Source organism: Hevea brasiliensis, chromosome 3 (assembly GCF_030052815.1).
Source record: "Hevea brasiliensis isolate MT/VB/25A 57/8 chromosome 3, ASM3005281v1, whole genome shotgun sequence".
NCBI classification, from domain to species: Eukaryota; Viridiplantae; Streptophyta; class Magnoliopsida; order Malpighiales; family Euphorbiaceae; genus Hevea; species Hevea brasiliensis.
The window spans coordinates 98,281,873-98,300,423 of NC_079495.1; the positions used below are offsets into that span (position 1 = coordinate 98,281,873).

At 33.5% G+C, this 18,551-nt stretch overlaps 1 protein-coding gene across 1 annotated transcript; it reads left to right on the top strand.

Moving 5' to 3' along the window:
* Window positions 1-579: 579 nt before the first annotated feature.
* Window positions 580-3,482, top strand: LOC110643041 (laccase-7-like). The gene is made up of 6 exons (XM_021795262.2): window positions 580-768; window positions 1,034-1,185; window positions 1,531-1,775; window positions 1,861-1,989; window positions 2,093-3,043; window positions 3,122-3,482. Exons 1-6 carry the CDS (start codon window positions 679-681, stop codon window positions 3,250-3,252), a joined length of 1,698 nt encoding a protein of 565 aa, XP_021650954.1. The 5' UTR covers window positions 580-678; the 3' UTR covers window positions 3,253-3,482.
* Window positions 3,483-18,551: the final 15,069 nt, after the last annotated feature.

An 18,551-nucleotide genomic window follows, 5' to 3' on the forward strand; every position in this document is an offset into this window, starting at 1 on the left:
TAATACATATAAAGTGGAAATGCAAGTTCCTATATTTAAGTATTTTTCTTGTCTATACCTCATTTATCATGAATTCAAGATAAAAAATATATGGTGAAATCCACGATTTTCACACGTTTGTATTTTAGGTTCATAATAGACTTAAATTTAAGATTTTTTTTTGTCTAGATCAAGTTTGTCATGGACTTAAAATATAAAATATATAAAGGGATTCACATATTAAATATATAGATCTGCACATTTGTGTGTTGGACATATGATAGATCAGGTTTAAATAAGAATTTTTCTATATTTAAATTATAATTTTGGGCCCCACGCACTTGAGAAATGCCAAGTTCAAAAGAGAGAGATAGCTTGTTTGCTTGATCAACCAAGTTTGTAAGACTTTGCTCTTTGTTTATGTATATTTTGATGTCCTAACTTAAACTGTAGATAACGAAGCTTCCGCTAACACTCTTATAATTTCAATTCAAATCCCTAATTAAAATCACTCAACCACCTTGTCACGCGATCGTGCAAACCCTATGACTCTCTCAACTCATTATATCTATAAGTTTCCCGTTATGTATCCATCGCATCAAATCAATGCACAGAGCTTAGCTAAATTATTAGCACCACGTTCTTCGCAGATCCTTTTGCTCTCTCATTTTGTAATATCTCTTCTCTTCACATTTCAACATGTCTCGTCTTCTTTTTCTTCTGCTATGTGCATCAGCTCTTCTAGCCTCTTCAATGGCTTCTGCTGCAATTGTGGAACATTCATTCCATGTAATTTTTTCCCCTTTCCTTATTTCTTTCTTGTTCCTTCATTTCTCTTCTTGATAGTTAAATGAGTTCATGCATGCATAGGTGACACGTTCTTCCTAACATCCAAGAGTTGATTTGAGTTTAGCCCAATTACTTCTCTGATGTGCATTTTATTACCTTCAGTTTTACATGTGAGGCATAAAGCAGGCTTGATGCATGTGTCAAGTTCCTTCAAACTTCGTAGACTTAACCCCATCTCATATTTCAATATGTATATATATTTCAGGTGAAAAACCTTACTCTCCGGCGGTTGTGCAGTGAGCAAGTGATAACTGCAGTGAACGGAAGCCTCCCCGGCCCAACCCTCCGCGTTCGAGAGGGTGACACCCTTGTGGTTCATGTGTTCAACGAGTCTCCCTACAATATCACAATTCATTGGTAAATCCATAGAAAATGCTAATCTAATAATATTACTGTCAGAAAACTCAATCTTCGAATCCATTTGACTTGGATATAATTTAAAAAGAAAAACCCTAACTTTCACAAGATTAATATTTCGGTATGTCTTTCTTAATTATTTTAATTAATTTATCCAAGTTATGAAATAATATGTATATATATGATTTTTTTTCCAATTAACAAAGCGCAACCTAATTATGAAGTGAAATGAATAGATCTTAATAATTAACCATCATAATGATAGTCTTCATGAGCATGATCATCCTCTCCATCGCTTTCACATTTAGGATTAATTAACAGTAATGAACAATGTGATGAATGCAGGCATGGAATATTTCAGAAACTGAGTGGGTGGGCAGATGGGCCTAATATGGTAACTCAATGTCCAATAATCCCTGGAAGTAGCTACACCTACAGATTTAAGGTCATCAAACAGGAGGGTACTCTCTGGTGGCATGCTCACGTCTCAACTCTCAGAGCTACAGTTTACGGAGCTCTTATTATCCGTCCAAGATCCGGCCATTCCTACCCGTTCCCTAAACCCGACAAAGAAGTACCCATCTTATTAGGTACGCATCAAATATCTTATTATTGCTTGTAGAGTACTTGTGGGTTAACAAATCAATGATCGATGAATTGTAAATCCGATTGCAGGAGAGTGGTGGAATGCTAATGTTATTGACGTCGAGAACCAGGCACTTGCTACCGGCGGCGCACCTAACAATTCTAATGCTTACACCATCAATGGAAGGCCTGGTGATCTTTACCCTTGCTCTCAAAACCGTAAGAATCGTGCACATCCCACAAAAAATTGTAAAATTGTCACATTATTTGTTATAACATATTGCTTCTAATGTTAATTAAATTTTTTCAAATATTAAAATAGAGACATACACACTTAAGGTGGAGAACGGAAAAACCTACTTGTTACGCATAATCAACGCTGCACTCAATAATCAGCTCTTTTTCAAGATAGCCAATCACAAGATGACAGTTGTCTCCATCGATGCTTCCTACACACAACCTTATATCACAGACGTCGTTGTCACTGGCCCCGGCATGACCACCGATGTCCTCATCACCGCTGACCAGCCAGTGGGGTCTTACTACATGGCGGCCAGCCCTTATGCGAGTGCTCCTGGCGTACCGTTCGATAACACCACCACGAGAGGCATCCTCATATACGAAGGCTCCACGGCCCCCACTCCTATTATGCCTCTAATGCCGGCCACTAATGACACTCCGACGGCCCATAAGTTCTACAGCAACCTCACTGGACTTGCTGGGGGACCACACTGGGTGCCGGTGCCACGTCAAATTGACGAGCACATGTTCGTGACAGTTGGGGTTGGGCTTGCACCCTGCGGAGGGAATGCTACATGTCCGGGTCCATTCGGGCAGCGATTCTCTGCTAGCATGAACAATGAATCTTTTCAGCTCCCAACAGGGCTGTCAATGTTGCAAGCCTTCTTTTTCAACGTGAGCGGAGTCTACACTCCTAATTTCCCCGATGCGCCTCCAGTGAAGTTCGACTACACAAACGCCAATATCAGCAGCGACCTGTCGCTGCTGTTTACTCCCAAATCAACGAGCGTAAAGGTGCTGAAGTACAATGCGACGGTGCAGATAGTTTTACAGAACACGGCCTTGCTTGCTGTGGAGAATCATCCCATACATATTCACGGTTTCAATTTCCATGTGTTGGCTCAAGGATTTGGAAACTATGATCCTGTGAACGACCCTAAAAATTTCAATCTTGTCAACCCACCAGTACGTAACACCATTGGAGTCCCTGTAGGAGGATGGGCAGTCATCAGATTCACAGCCAATAATCCTGGTATGAATTTGTCTTTTCAATACTCGTAAAATGTACACTATGTCGTTTACCTTGCTTCAACTGATTGTGCACTTGCAGGTGTATGGTTCATGCACTGTCATTTAGACGTGCACTTGCCTTGGGGACTAGCCACAGCTTTCGTGGTCCAGAACGGACCCACTCCGGGATCTACCTTGCCACCTCCACCGGCTGATCTACCAAAGTGTTAGAATTTGAATCCGCAACTCTCATTGTTACTGTTCTTTTCATTTGCTGGGATTTATTCTTCGTTTATAAGCTCTTATTAATTTCAATTACATTTTGATTTCATTGTTTCGTTGGAGCCAAAAATCTATTGCAATAATGTAACCATTGGTCTATTCTTTGTCAATGGCACCAAAATGGAATTATTTTAGTGTAATGATATTGTTTTTAAGATCAATTATATAAAATAATATCAGAGTCCATATGTTTTTCAAATCTCCTATTCATTTTTAATTATCTAAATTCATTTTTTTATTTTAAATAATTTTTTTATTTTTTTAAATAAATAATTTTATTTAACTTTAACTCAAACCTTATAATTTTAAAGATAATTTCAATATTATTGAGAGAATTTCTTCATATTGGAAATATGATTAGGTTATTGTCAAATATAAAAGTATTAATTTAACAATCATTGCGAGGATAATGAAAAGAATTAGTGTTCAAATTGGACTAATATAGGCCAATGATGGGTGTTTGTGCTTCGATTGTAATACAAGAAGAATATATATTTCTATCATTTTATTTTTAAAAATAAATATTTCAATTATTTGGAACAAAAGGGAGACAAAGTATAAAATGAAAATTGGCTTAAAAAAGATAGAAAGGGATGCTAAAGCTGACTTCTAATTAAATACATCTCAAAATGATTATAGTTAACAGAAACCATACAATTTATTGATTTTTTAAGAGGAAGTAAACAAAAATTAATGAATTTGATGGTACAGCCTTTTTTTTTTTTTCTATTTCCTTCCATTAATTTTATGTGCATGTCTGTTTCATGGAGTCAAGGATTACTTAAATAGTAAATTTAGTGGCAATAATTTTTATTATTAAATATATAAAATTTATTATCATAAATTTATAGTAATAACATATGAATTATTGCATACTATTGTTATAAAATTATGATCTTATTTATTTTAGAATAAAATTATGGTTGCTGTGGAAAAAATCTTTGACAACAATAATTATTATTATAAAAAAACTTTTAATAATAATAATAATTGTTGTTATATCTTTTTAATATAATATTAGTAATAATTATTCATGTTGCTATAGTATGTTAACCTTATCGATAATAAAATTAATGTTGCTACTGTTAATTTTATTATTTGTTTTCTTTAAAAATTTGCAAGAAAGTTCAAACAGCAGCACTTCATTTTGCTAACCAGCAGTATTTTACAATTTAGACATGTCACACCTTACCCCTCTGTAAGGCATAACATGATCCCGTAGAATACTTAATGAATTACCGAACTTCACCTACCGATAACTTATTAAGTACCCTACAAGGGATTTTAAAACAATTTTCTTACATTTTGGAAGTGGTGAGCATTTTGGTAGGAATTAAAAACCATTTATTCAAAGTTTAAATACTAGTAAAAAATTTTGTCCATTTTAATTTTTCCGCAAATTTTATAAAAATTTTGACAGAGTTCCGTTTGTAATTAGAGAAAACAGTTCTTCAAATACCTGCGAAAAACACTTCCAAAAATTTTTTCACAACTCCCAACCTCTAATAAACCTTAAATCAACTCAATTCAAAACACTTCAAAGTAATTCCACAATCCAAATCAAAATTCATTATCTCAAATATTTAATATTTCATTCACAAGGCATAAAGCATGAAATTCACATGTACAATATTAAATTTACAGAAGAAAATCTAAAATAATATTATTACAATTTATTTATAACTGCTCAACTACATTGATACATACAACATTTCTATATTTACATCAAAACTATCTACAAGGGTATAAAATAATACCCGTACAAAATGATCAGAGTAGTCCTCAATTTAATAGCAGCTTACTCTGCTGCTTTCTCCTTGCTTTTATCTGCGACAGCAAAATAAGCTATCGCTGAGTATAAAAATACTCAGTGGTGCACAATTAAAATTTAAAATGCAATACATAAATTGTTCATTATCAAAACACAGTTTACATATTTTCCAATCACATTTCGCAAATTAATAAAGCTCACAATAACACAATTTAGTCAAACAATTTAATAAACACAGTGTTGCCAAAATTATACACAACTTAAGCCATGACACAAAATTTTCGATCAATGCCGTGTTGTACACCACGACAAAGCAATCTCAACCCCATTAATCGAAACCAATGAGGGAGGTGGCTGGCTAGCTAATGAGTACTCATCCGATCTCAACCCCAACTGGCAAGTCAGAGAGAAAGGAAAATAAACGATCTCAACCCCATAAATGGAGGAGGAATAGTGTGATACTGTCATGCTAAGTGTGAACACAAAATCAATTCAAAACAATATATTCAAATAATTTATGAAAAATCTAATCAATTTCCAAAGTCATATTTGCGATTATAAAATGGCAACACAGTACATAATTAACCACAGAAGTCAAATTTTTGAGAATAAAATATTTAAACAAGAATTATTGTGCACAGACCTGACGTGAGTCGCCTTTAGGCCTTGACTCAGTCTCTCCGAGTTTCCAAGTCTTTTTCAGCTGAAACACACAATTTCACAGTGTTTCAGTACCATAACTTAACATAAGTTCGAAAATAAATTTAACTTTATTTTTACTAGTTCTATTGCGTTAAATTCGACGTTCTCAAAGTTTTTGTGTTTCGGGTTACTATTTACTACACTATTCAAGTCAAATTGTTGACTTTTTAAGGCTTAATAGGTATGGAAACTCCAACTTCACCCACATACCACATTTTGGTCATTAAATTTATTGGTTTTGGTCATTTTCTCAAAGCTTAAGTCCTTCAAGCAAAATTGTCAAATTTTCAGTTTTGGTGCTCCTAGTTGCACTGTTCCATTGGTCAATCTACTGTTGGAATTTGACAAAACTTCCTTCATAGAAAATGTTCCTTAATGTCTTAAGTTTATTCTCCTTTTTGAATCACCCCAATTGGAGTTTTGTAGCTCAAGTTATGGCCCTTTGAATCAAGGCTGCCGGATGGAAAATAACCCAGATTTTCTGGGCAAATTTTGGTGCTGACAGATTTGGGTCACCAACTTGGGGTGGCCAAATGGCTTGGTTGCTGGCAGAATTTGGACTTGTGTTCTTCATGAAAGTTTTAAGTCTATATCTCATCTAATCACTGGTAAAATTTCAAGTCAATTTGACCTGCCTAGCTCGAGTTATGACCAAATGAACAAACACTGTTCATTTGGTCAGTTTGTACAGTGGCAGACTGCTCTTACTCAACTTTGGTCAATTTGTTCACTAGGTTTTGGTCACTTTTTGGGCATGGTTCCTAAATGAAAATTGTGTCATTTTATGTTTATTTTCATCCCCAATTGGTGTCATATCAATTGGACTTGTAAAATTTTAGTTTTGGTCCTTCAAAGTTGACTTGGTCATGCTACCAGCAGCATGACCATTCACCCTCCGAATTTGGCTTCCATTCCAACAATTCAAACACAACTCATTTGGTCACAATTGACCATTTTTCACTTCACAATTGGTCAAAGATATCATTTACTCATTTCTCATATTTTTGGTTCATAAACCCTAAGTCCCAAAACCCTAGTTCATAATTTCTTTGCATTTAACCAAATATAAACATTTCAATCTCATTACCACATTCACATAAGCTTGCCTAACATAATAAATTCAATCAAAACACATGCTTTTCATCACAAACCCTAGCTGCCAGAATTTCCATCTAGTCCTCCAGTAATTAATTTCTTTTCATTTTAAGTTTATTTCTAAGTTAATTAAGCTATAAACACAACTAATTCAACTAGAAAATCAAATTTAGTTTACTAACCTTAGTGCAGAATTTTCTTTCCCTTCAAACCTATTCCTTTCTTCTTTATTTATTCTTCAATCACCTCTTCTAGTTGCCAAAACAAGCTTTAACCATGGTAGAGAAATTTTCTATGGTGAGATTTTTGGTTTTTCAAGCTCAAAGATGAGCTTTCATGGAGGTTTTAAGGGTGAGAGAGCTTTGGGAGAAAGAGAGAAAGAGAGCTACGGGAAAGAAGATGGATATTTTTTTTTTCATTTAATGTGTATTTATGCAAAATTTGACTTAGTCAAATTGGTTAATTAAATTAAAATTAATTTTGATGTCATATCTTATGTCATTATTCAATTTTCTTTTTTTTTTCTTTTTCTTTTATGTGTGTTTTTTTTTATATTTAGTAAGATAAAATTATACTAAAATTTAAAATTTTAATTATTAAGTTTATTGCATCATGCATGATTTCATGCATGATGTAATAAGCTTTTTCACCTTTTCCAAATTTTTTTCTTTTTCTTTTTCACATATTTTTCTATTAACTCTTTAATTTAATTCTTGATCCCAAAATTTTCTTTTCTCCGATTTAATTTGACAGTTAGGTCAGGAGTCAGCTCTCGGGGTCAATTGACCAAATTGCCCCTCGCCGGTTCATCCCGGTTTGTAAATAATTCCATATTTCTTTTGGCTCCCTGACCTAATTATTTGACTGGCTTAACAGTACTTTTTTGTGATTTTCTCTTTTCCACTGTGTTCATAAGGGTCCTAAGGACCGCAGCGTCACATTTTACGGTTCGAAATTTGAGTTTAAAATGACTTCGCAATCGTTCCCGAGGAGGTCACCCATCGTTGTGACTCTCGGCTCGTTTAACCTCTTATGTTCTGTTTTTCTTATTTATACTTAACTAATTGAATATTACTAATTATTTGTGTTATGGTTTCTCTAGTTGTCTTAAGTATGGTTCTAATCCCCTTAATTGTCCGGACCGACACCGGTCACCGGAACAGTGAAATATACCAGGCTATACAAATAGGGGTGTTACAAGACAGAATTTGGATAAATTGAGAATCGGAGTCTAATAAATTAGTCTACTTACTTCCAATATATATATATAATTGACCTAGCTAGAGATTTTGGTTACAATTAATTTTAAAATTTTGATACTTAATAGACCCAAAATCTCTAGCTAGGTCAAATAAATAAATAAATAAATAAATATATATATATATATATATATATATATATATATATATATATATATATGTTTCTGTCATAAAATTGAAGAAAATAAACACCCAATTATTAGTTTCCGAGAGTTTGCATGTCACGACTCAAATTATGGGTTGGACTGATACTAAAACTTGGATCGGCATAAGACCTCCAAAGCCCATAGTAAAATTAACTATTCCAAATCCAAACCTAAGGTCCATTACTGTAGTCTAATTTTAAGAAAACAAATTGACAAAATCGACTATAAATTGGACTATCCAACGGGGAATTTTTAGCTCACCCGATCTGTAATGACAAAATATATATCAATTTGGGGAGCTCAGCTCACCCTCACATCATCAACATAGCAATTTAATCAAATGGGAACTCAGTTCCCTCATCCAAGATAAATACACATCCTAGATATCCACACATGCATAATTAATGGGTTTATAATTTCAAAATAAATAAACTATTACAGTCCCAAGGCAAATAAAATATTTCTAGCACATGCGGAGTCCTAAATTTTTAATTAATACTATGAAATACTGATATTGTTGCTAAGAGACCTGCGAGGAAGGAAACAGGTTCATCATAAGAAGGAGATCCTCTTGTAACCTGAAAAAATAGGGTAAACAGGAGTGAGCGTTTGACTCGTAGAGTGAGATATTAATTTTAAATATAATTTCTATAACTATCTAGGTTAATGTATTTCTAAAGATGAAATGCAGCATATAATAATACATTCAATCAAGTTCAAATAATATTCGTACAAAAAATAATTTAGAGTACTTACACACCTATGTGTCACATCAATCAAATATATATATGGGAGTTGATCCCCTATACAACTCTCTTAATCCAATACATGTCAGCGAGATTAACTCAAACTCGATTTTCTTTTAATAATCCAAATGCAGCCATACTCACCCTAACTTATCACAAAAAGGACTAAGCCTCAAGCAAGATTAACTCAAGCCGATCTGCCCATCCTATCCATATCTAGTACCGCACCGACACATGCACACAGCTCCAAATTATCCTAAGATGACACCTACATCAATTTCATTAAATAATAATATAATACAAAGTGTACCTACAATAGCTATATACGTTTAATTATAAGAATATGTATAAGCATGTCTTGTATGTATAATAATATTGAAATTATAAATAAAATCAATATCTATTCATGGTACATCAGGAATCACTGTGGGGGTTGAGTAGAGGAAGATGGCTAGCCCTAATCACCTAAATAATTATATTATAAATTTATTAGTGCTAACTCAAATCAAGAACTTAAAGACGCAAAGAAATCTTAATTTATGCCGAAAATTCAGTTGAGTTTTCCCTGTATCTATGACCTACCCAACATATAAAGTAGTTCAAATAATACTTTTAATATTACAAGCCTCAAGCCCACATATTATCAACATTACATGGCCTCTCGTAGGCCCTCTAAACTAGACCAAACTCAAGCATTCAGATAATTTAGCTATAATCCTTAAAACTATCATTCTACAAAAATATCCAAAGTAGCTATAAAAATGCTAAAATTATGGCCCGCGATCCTTAACAATATTATAAAGCTATTGCAAAAGGAATCACAATTTTTTGACTACCCACGATTATTTTATGAATTTTATTTTAAACCCGGTATTAGGTAAAATAAACAACTTGGAGTTCGGGCTTACCTATGCTAAATCTGACACTTGAAACGTGTCAAAAACGTCTAAAAATGCTGGGATCAACTGTGATATTGACTATGTTCTGGGACGAGCTGCCGAGAAGCCAGATCTAGTCGAAAACTTGGTCCTGGGCGCTGATGAGCTATCATTGATCTGATCGCACCTAAATAAAACCCAAAAATTTTTAATAATTATCATAAAATTATGTTTTATTTTTAGAAATTGAAAAAGCTCGAAAATCTCACCAAGCGATATGGATCGTCAGATCGCCTTTTTCAAACAGTGTCTAATTGGAGCGAGGCCAGTCCCATCTCGAAGGTTTCGACACGCTGAGTTCAACTGTGGTCTCAGATCACCGATTTGATGGTCTGATCACTGGAAATCTCATCAAAAATTTGCAAAATGTTGATTTTCTCTCTCCTCACCGATGCCGAAAATGGCAGCCAAATTTGGCGAGGTTGGTCTTATTGAAAGAGCTCTCTACTAGGAGTCCATAGCCACTAGAATCACTCCGATCGGATCTTGGGATCATTGGATATGAGTATTCAAAGTTTAGGACCCATTTTTTCTCTCTCCTAACTTGCCACTGCTGGAAGCTCGCCAGATGTCGGTTGGAGGTCACCGGTGGTTACTTGCCTCAACTAGAGTCCCTGGCCAGCACTAGTCTTCACTAGAGAAGAGAAGAAGAAAGGGAAGAGAAAAGGAAAAGAAAAGAAAAGGAAAGAAAAAGAAAGGAAAAGAAAAGGAGAGATTTTTTTTTTTTTTTGGGGGGGAGGGGAAGCAGCAGGTGATGCATTTTACAACAATTTCTTTTTAAAAAATTACATTTAGGTCCTTTAACTTTCAAAATTTTCCAACTAAGTGTAAAAATTCTCTTCAACTAAGTCCAAATCTAATTTATCACATTTAAAAATTAAATTTAACTAAAACCTTAATAAAAATAATAATAATATATTATTATGAAGTTGTAAATTAATTAAAATAATATTAAAGTAATATTAAATTACTATTATAATTATAAATCTTATATTTTAAAAATTTAGGTTATTACAATCTTCCCCCCTTAAGAACATTAGTCCCCAAATGTTCAGACAAAAGGAAAAAGAAAAAAAAAACAAAAGATGATTAGAACAAATGCGACCACTTGCTTTTTGAACTATTCATATTGAACATATTTCTTCTATTCTTTGACTCTACTGTAGGGTCTCAGCTATCATCATTCTTTCCTAGAGAAACTCATACCACTTAACTATTCATTAACAATTTTTCTGACATCTCAAGTACTCACTATAACTCCACTGCGCTTGACTTGATATCTCATAACTTCAATCAACTTTGGTGCTTAACTCACTTTCATTACTCCCTAACGTGTCTCTTAGTGACTTCAATCCCCATTCCTCTATTTCAATAATCTCTGCTCCCCAAAGACATGACTTATGTTCCTTATCTTATAGTATCCTATGAGATGCTTTCTTGTAGCACCTATCATCTGTATCTCATTCGTAATCTTTACTTGTCCTATAACCTCAATAATCAATACCTATGTATCTTTCCACTCCCATGATACTTCGAATTTCCAATCTACTTTGTGTTATTACTAAGGTCCTTAGATCAACTCCTGTCAATCTTATGTAACTAGTCATGTAGAGTTTCATTCAAGTGCCAAGTGTACTCTACACCACCTATCAACATTGGAAAGTGAACTGGGTCTCTTCTCCTATATAACAAAAGTGTTTCTATTCCCTGACAACCCAGTTAATGCGACCTTATCATTTTCTACTCCTTCTCTGGAATGAAAGTATCTTGACTTCTTCCTAAAGCTTATTATTATGTGACATATTTTCTAACACATTGGCACTTAGATCAAGGCTCCACTACTCCTTTAATCTATCATCTCACCATAACTTATTTTAAACATCCCTTAGTGTGTCCCTAGCATACTTATTCCTCCTTATTCTCATCATTGTAACCAACTCTACCGAGCTTTCCTCCTGTCCTTTGGATTTTATCCACTTCCTTTTCCTTTTTCTGCTATTGTTGATATCTTTTCAACCTACTATACTTATTCTTTAACCTTTGTCCTCTCTCACCCTTATACCTTTTTCCTTCAAGGATGTCCATCCCATCATCAACTTTAACCTTATTTTTATTTCTTAGTACTATCTTGATTACTAGTTCCATTACTTCTAGACTTCTAACCTTATGATTAGCTCCTATCAGCACATCCTTCACATTATGTAACACTTGTAATTGACCATAAAAAATTCTTTTTGTATCCCCCTTCCCAACTTGACCATCAGAACATTATCATTTCCTACTACCTTTTATAGGAAATCGCTCAACATGGTTAGATAGGAACCCTTAAAATTATAAGTTCCACCTAAACTAACATGGTTGTGAGAAATGTGTGTTATGCTATAATTCCAGACAAGATATTTCACATGTTCATTCTCCTTAATATAACCACATATATTACCAATGCTCTCCAAACTTCAGCCTCAAATTTACCCATCAGTAATAATTTCATCCACTGAAACTCATCCACAAATAATACTTCCTCCAGCTTATAGTTCAGGAGGGTTGCAAGCCTTGGTAACTAACTCAATTTAACTCTTGTCACTACTTTGATCGTCCTTTCATACTTAACATTAGGTACACACTTATCGTCATTTCCTTTTAAGAAGAATGTGTATGGACTGGTGCCTATCAAATTCTTAAATACTGAGTCACCTCAACATAATTTCCCTTACTTATATAGTCTTCTAGAGCTAAAAGCACGAGCTAAACTTGAAGAGAAAGAGAAATCTCTTCCTACAATCATCAGCACACTGTTGTCTATAGAATAATGTTCAATCCATGTCTCTTGGTCTTCATCTTGAAATTTCATCATCTCTTTTTATAAGATATCAACTGCAATCCTTCTATTGTACCATCGATTTACCTGACATATCATCTTAAGATTTACTATCTTTACTTATACTCTATTTTTACCTTTTATGCCTACCCTCGCTATTTTGTATCCTTATATCTTACTGTATTCTAGAAGATACTTCTCGCTAACAAACTCTTTTAGAATTGATTCCAATCATACTTACTGCCATATCTCTTATCCTTGTACTTTTCAGTGACTTGTGACTATCACTCATACATATCTCTTTCAGCTTTATCTCCTACTGTTGTTCTATCACTTATTTTCATTCATGTTTTCTTATAAAGTGACTCTATTGGTCATACTAAAAATGCTTACCTAACCCTTAATCGTAGATCACATAACTGCTATCTCACCATCTCTACTCAGGACCTAAGCCTATGTGCCATTTTCCACCATCATTTTTGTTCGTTATGCCTATTTGAACCATTAGGTTTACTTTTATTTAACTTACTACTTATTAATTCACTCTTTTGCTTAGTAAAACAGTTCAAGACACTATTGCACATCCTATAACCTTTGCTTGCTCTGGTTGCATTCCTCAACTAACTTTCCTTAAATTGTTATAAGTTTAAATGGATCTTATCCCAGTACTACCTACTCCATCTTAATAGACAGAGTTTGATCCATATTCTGCTACTCTGAACTCCATGTTTTGCCTTTTGACACTACCAGAACTATGACCTACTCTAAGTCCTACACTTTTAGATCCTATATCTTGACAACTATCCTCACTCATGTAATCTCATTTTGGGCTTTCTAATATTGCTTTTCAGTTCATCCTATTTACCTTGCCCAAGATGGCACTTTATATACTTTATATCTCACTTTGATCTTCCTAAACTTGTCCTATTCTTGGCTATACGGTTTGCTCTTTAATTCATCTCTTTTATCTTACCTAAAATAGAACCTCGATTACTTTATTCTTGAGCTCTATTTTTTTTCTTGACCTGACAGCTATGCTAAATAACTATACTTTTCAGTGTCTCTGCCAGGTCATCTTCACCTTTGTACTACTCAGAATTGGTCTTTCGACCACTCTGATTAGCACTTCCACTACCATTCAAATTTCTCTTCTGTTACATCTGAAACCAACTATCCAAATTTTTATTTCTATATTTCCTTTTATCTACTGATATTGTATGACTTATTTTTGCTGACTTGCAATCATTGTCCTTTCCTCTGCTTAACTATAAACTATCCTCTAATACCTCAAAGAGGGTGTAACGCCCTCACTTTAGGTAGTTTGTACATTCTACTGTTCTGATGACTAATGTCTGTTCAGACAGCCAAAATGTCTGAAACTATACTTAAACTAGAGTGAGGAGTCATAAATAAACTAAATAAAGGTTAAGTAAAAGTTAGGAGAAATCAAAAATGTAAATAGGTTAAAGGAGCCGAGGCTCCAACGATGGGTAACCCTAATGGGAAGTGACTATGAATACAGTTACCAATCCCAAACTCGTGGGGAACCTTGTAAGATAAATAAATTAAAGGATTTATGAGATTTAGATGACAATGAAATATCAAAGAAATGCAAGAAATTTTAATGCTAATTGGTAAAGGCAATTGTGATGTCAAGAATTCAATGAAGGGCAATTTAATCATTTCACTCTCAGAATTGATTTTTTACCAAAATGTCAATTTAATTAAGTGAGATTAATGTAATAAATTATGAAAAAATATTGATAAAAATTCAAATGGAAATGAGTAGAAAAAAGAAGAAAATAAAATAAAAAGAAATAAAATTAAACTCTAATTATGACATATGAATGATGTCATGACGATTTAATTAAACTCTTTAACTAATTAAAATGAGACAAACACTTATAAAAAGGATAAAAGAAATTAAATAAAACAAAATTTGAACTCATCTTCTTCCCTTACCCATCTTGGCCGAACCATCATGGTTATGAAGCTCCTCCATTTCTCTTCTCTTCTAGCTTGAAATCCCATGCAATTTCACTACAAAACTCAAATTATGGGTCGGACCAGCATTAGGACTTAGGTCAGCATAAGGTCCCCAAAGCTCGTAGTAAGCTTAACTATTCCAAGCCCAAACCTAAGGCCCATTACTGTAGTCCAATTTCAAGAAGACAAATAGACAGAGTCTAATCATAAATTAGACTATCCAACGGGGAGTTTTTAGCTCATTCGACTTGTAATCACAAAATATATATCAATTTGGGGAGCTCAGCTCACCCTTACATCATCAACATAGCAATTTAATCAAATGGGAGCTCAGCTCCCTCATCCATGATAAATACCCATCCTAGATATCCACACATGCATAATTAATAGGTTTACAGTTTCAAAATAAATAAACTATTATAGTCCCAAGCCAACTAGAATATTTATAGAACATGCGGATGTTAGTAGTATGCCCTAGAGCATATCATTTAGTATGTATCTTGTACATATTTTTATTAATAAAAGGCATTTCCACTTTTCCGTTTACATAATATATTTATGTGTAATAGAAAAGGTCCATTGATATTTTGTTAGAAATATTATTCTTAAGTTGTTAAGAATATGAGTGACAATATTTTTAGCACGAAGTATCATAAATAGGTTCACAATCGAGGATACTTCATAATAAGGACATGACTTATCCAGAAAGATTGTATTCATGTTTGTTCCCAAGTTATTTATATGAGATATAAATAAGATGGAATGGTGAGTCTCATGCCATATAACAAACATGATAGGCACTTATAAATGATAAGTAGGCCGAACCAGTGACACTTATGACAAGCACATGGAGTTTATTCTTGTCAATGTTTTGTCATAAATCATATCAGTGCATATAATCTTTAGACCTGAGATAGCAGCTTATCTTGTATATAGGTAGTTTGAGTTTGATACTGCTTTCATACTTGTACTGTGTATGGGTATATGGGCATGTGTTGGCTCCTACTAGTTATATATGGAGGTAGGTGTTGATCAAGATGGAATCTGTTCCTCTAAGTAAATAGAGATAAAATCCTATGTTCATTTAATTGTTCTTGATGTTTCAAGTTCCTGGCCAGGACAGATAGATTTATTCTAAAAGAGTTTCGATGAGAAAATCTTTTAATCAAGAACTGGAATTAAAAGAGAACATAACATTCATAGCAAATGGAGTTTGACATAAACCATGACTCCAAGCTTGAGTTGGGATTTTGTAAATGTAGAGATTCTAGTGCATGGTAACATATGATTATAGGTTCATTTAAAGTAAACCTTATTACTAATTGGGTGGCCATGGCATGCTATGCTAGGTGTTAACCATGGTCTATGAGGTTCATAAAATGATTTAGAGAAATCATTTATGGTAAGAAAGAGTTCTGATGATATTAAGAGTTGATATCATGTCTCATTGCCAATTAGTGATGAGCCTAGTAAGTCACACACATACACAAGTTATCACCTAATTAAATATGATTTAATTAATTAATTAAAGAGTTTAATTGATTAATTAAATAGGTTTGGTTTGCAATTAGATTGCAAAGTCCCTAGCATGACTTGAAACCAAATCTAGATTATTAGATGTATAATATAAGTTAAATTTATATTTAAAGTGTTTAAATATGAATTTAATTAATGAGAAATTAATTAATAGAGATTAATTAATTAATTTATATTTGATATAAATTAATTAGAAGAAGAAAAATAATTATTTTGAGTTGAGAACTCGAAATTAAGACACAGGGGCATTTTGGTCATTTTGCAGTGTGACACGTGGCACCATGAGATGGTGACACATGGGATTACACATAAGCTTGCCAAATGTTTTTTAATCATGTAAGATGATTAAAATCAAGATTAAATATAGGTTTGACACTTGGCACAATGTGATTGGGTCACTTAAACCTAGAGCTAATCAAAGGGTGACATGTGGCAAGGGTTTAATGTGTTAACCTAGCTATATAAGTGTTGTTATGAGAAAAATAAAACATAAACAGCAGCCACACACCTTTGTCACGCCACTTTGAGGGTTTTCATCTCTTCTTCTTCATCTCTTATCAATTCAAAGAGATTAGCCATCAATCTCTTGAATTAAGAACACTAGAAATTGTTTCTAGTGTCCTGTTTACATCTTTAATCTCTTAAAAGGCAGAACTTGATTTTCTAATTAATAGAAAAAGCTTTAGAAGCTATTCAAGGGCTGCCATAGGTGTTCTTGGTGTGGACAAGCTAGAGGGACAACATCTGGTGTCCTGAAGACGAATCTCAAAGGTGCAGACACGCTGCAGTGCATCAAGAGGTTAGTGTAATCGTTCTTGATTTAATCTAGGATTCTAAAATTAATCTGATTAATTTTAAAATCTTAAATGGCAAATACAGATCCAAAAACATATTAAAAGAGTTTTAATATGTTGTTTATCATTGAAATCAAATAGATAAAAAATAAATCTTGCATGATGCATGTGACCCTAGGTGAAAATTTTTGAATTCAATGGTATAAACTTGTGTTTTTCACGCTTCCGTTCCTTCAGCGGAGTCCTAGATTTTTAATTAATATTGTGAAATATTGATATTGCTGCTAAGAGATCTACGAGGAAGAAAACAAATTAATCACAAGAAGGAGATCCTCTTATAACCTGAAAAAATTGGGTGAATAAAGTGAGCATTTGACTCATAGAGTAAGATATCTATTTTAAATATAATTTCCATAACTATCTAGGCTAATGCATTACTAAGATGAAAAGTAGCATATACCAACACATTCAACCAAGTTCAAATAATATTCGCATAAAAAATAATTTTGAAGTATTCATACACCTATGTGTCATATCAATCAAATATATATATGAGAGTCGATCCCCTATACAGCTTTCTTAATCCAATACCTACTAGCGAGATAAACTCGAGCCAAATTTTCTCTTAATAATCTAAATACAAGGGTCAGCGAGATTAACTCAAAGCCATACTCCCCCCTACTTATCACAAAAAGGATCGGGCCCCAAGCAAGACTAGCTTAAGCCGATCTGCCCGTCTTACCTATATCCAGTACCACACCTCACGCACACCGACACACGCACATAGCTCCAAATTACCCTAAAGCGACACTCACGTTAATTTCATCTAATAATAATGCAATACAAAGCGTGTCTATAATAGCCATATACATCTAATTATAAGTGAATGCATGAGCATACCTTGTATGTATAATAATATTGAAATTATAAATAAAATCAATATCTACTCACAATACATCGGGAATCACTGTGACGGCTGAGTAGAGGAAGATGGCTGGCCCTGATCACCTAAACAATTACATTGTAAATTTATTAGTATAAATTCAAATTAAGAACTTAAAGAGGCAAAGACATCCTAATTTATGTCAAAAATTTAGCAGAGTTTCTCCTGTACCTAGGACCTAGCCAACCTGCAAAGTAGTTCAAATAACACTTCTAATATCACAAGCCTCAAGCTCATACATTATCAACATTACATGACCTCTCCTGTGCCCTCCAAACTAGACTAAACTCAAGTATTCAGATAATTTAGCTATAATTCTTAAAACTAACATTTTGCAAAAATATCCAAACTAGCTCTATAAATTCTAAATTATGTCCTTGCGGTCCTTAACAATATTATAAAGTTATTGTAAAAGGAATCATAATTTTTTGACTACCCACGATTATTTTATGAATTTTATTCTAAACTCAATATTAGGCAAAATGAACAACTTAGAGTTTGGGTTTATCTATGT

Excerpts from the sequence above, each read along its gene's own strand:
- LOC110643041 (XM_021795262.2), top strand. The coding sequence starts at position 679 with ATGTCTCGTCTTCTTTTTCTTCTGCTATGTGCATCAGCTCTTCTAGCC. Across the intron at positions 1,186-1,530 it reads TACAATATCACAATTCATTG|GCATGGAATATTTCAGAAAC; the intron begins GTAAATCCATAG and ends TGATGAATGCAG. Across the intron at positions 1,776-1,860 it reads AGAAGTACCCATCTTATTAG|GAGAGTGGTGGAATGCTAAT; the intron begins GTACGCATCAAA and ends ATCCGATTGCAG.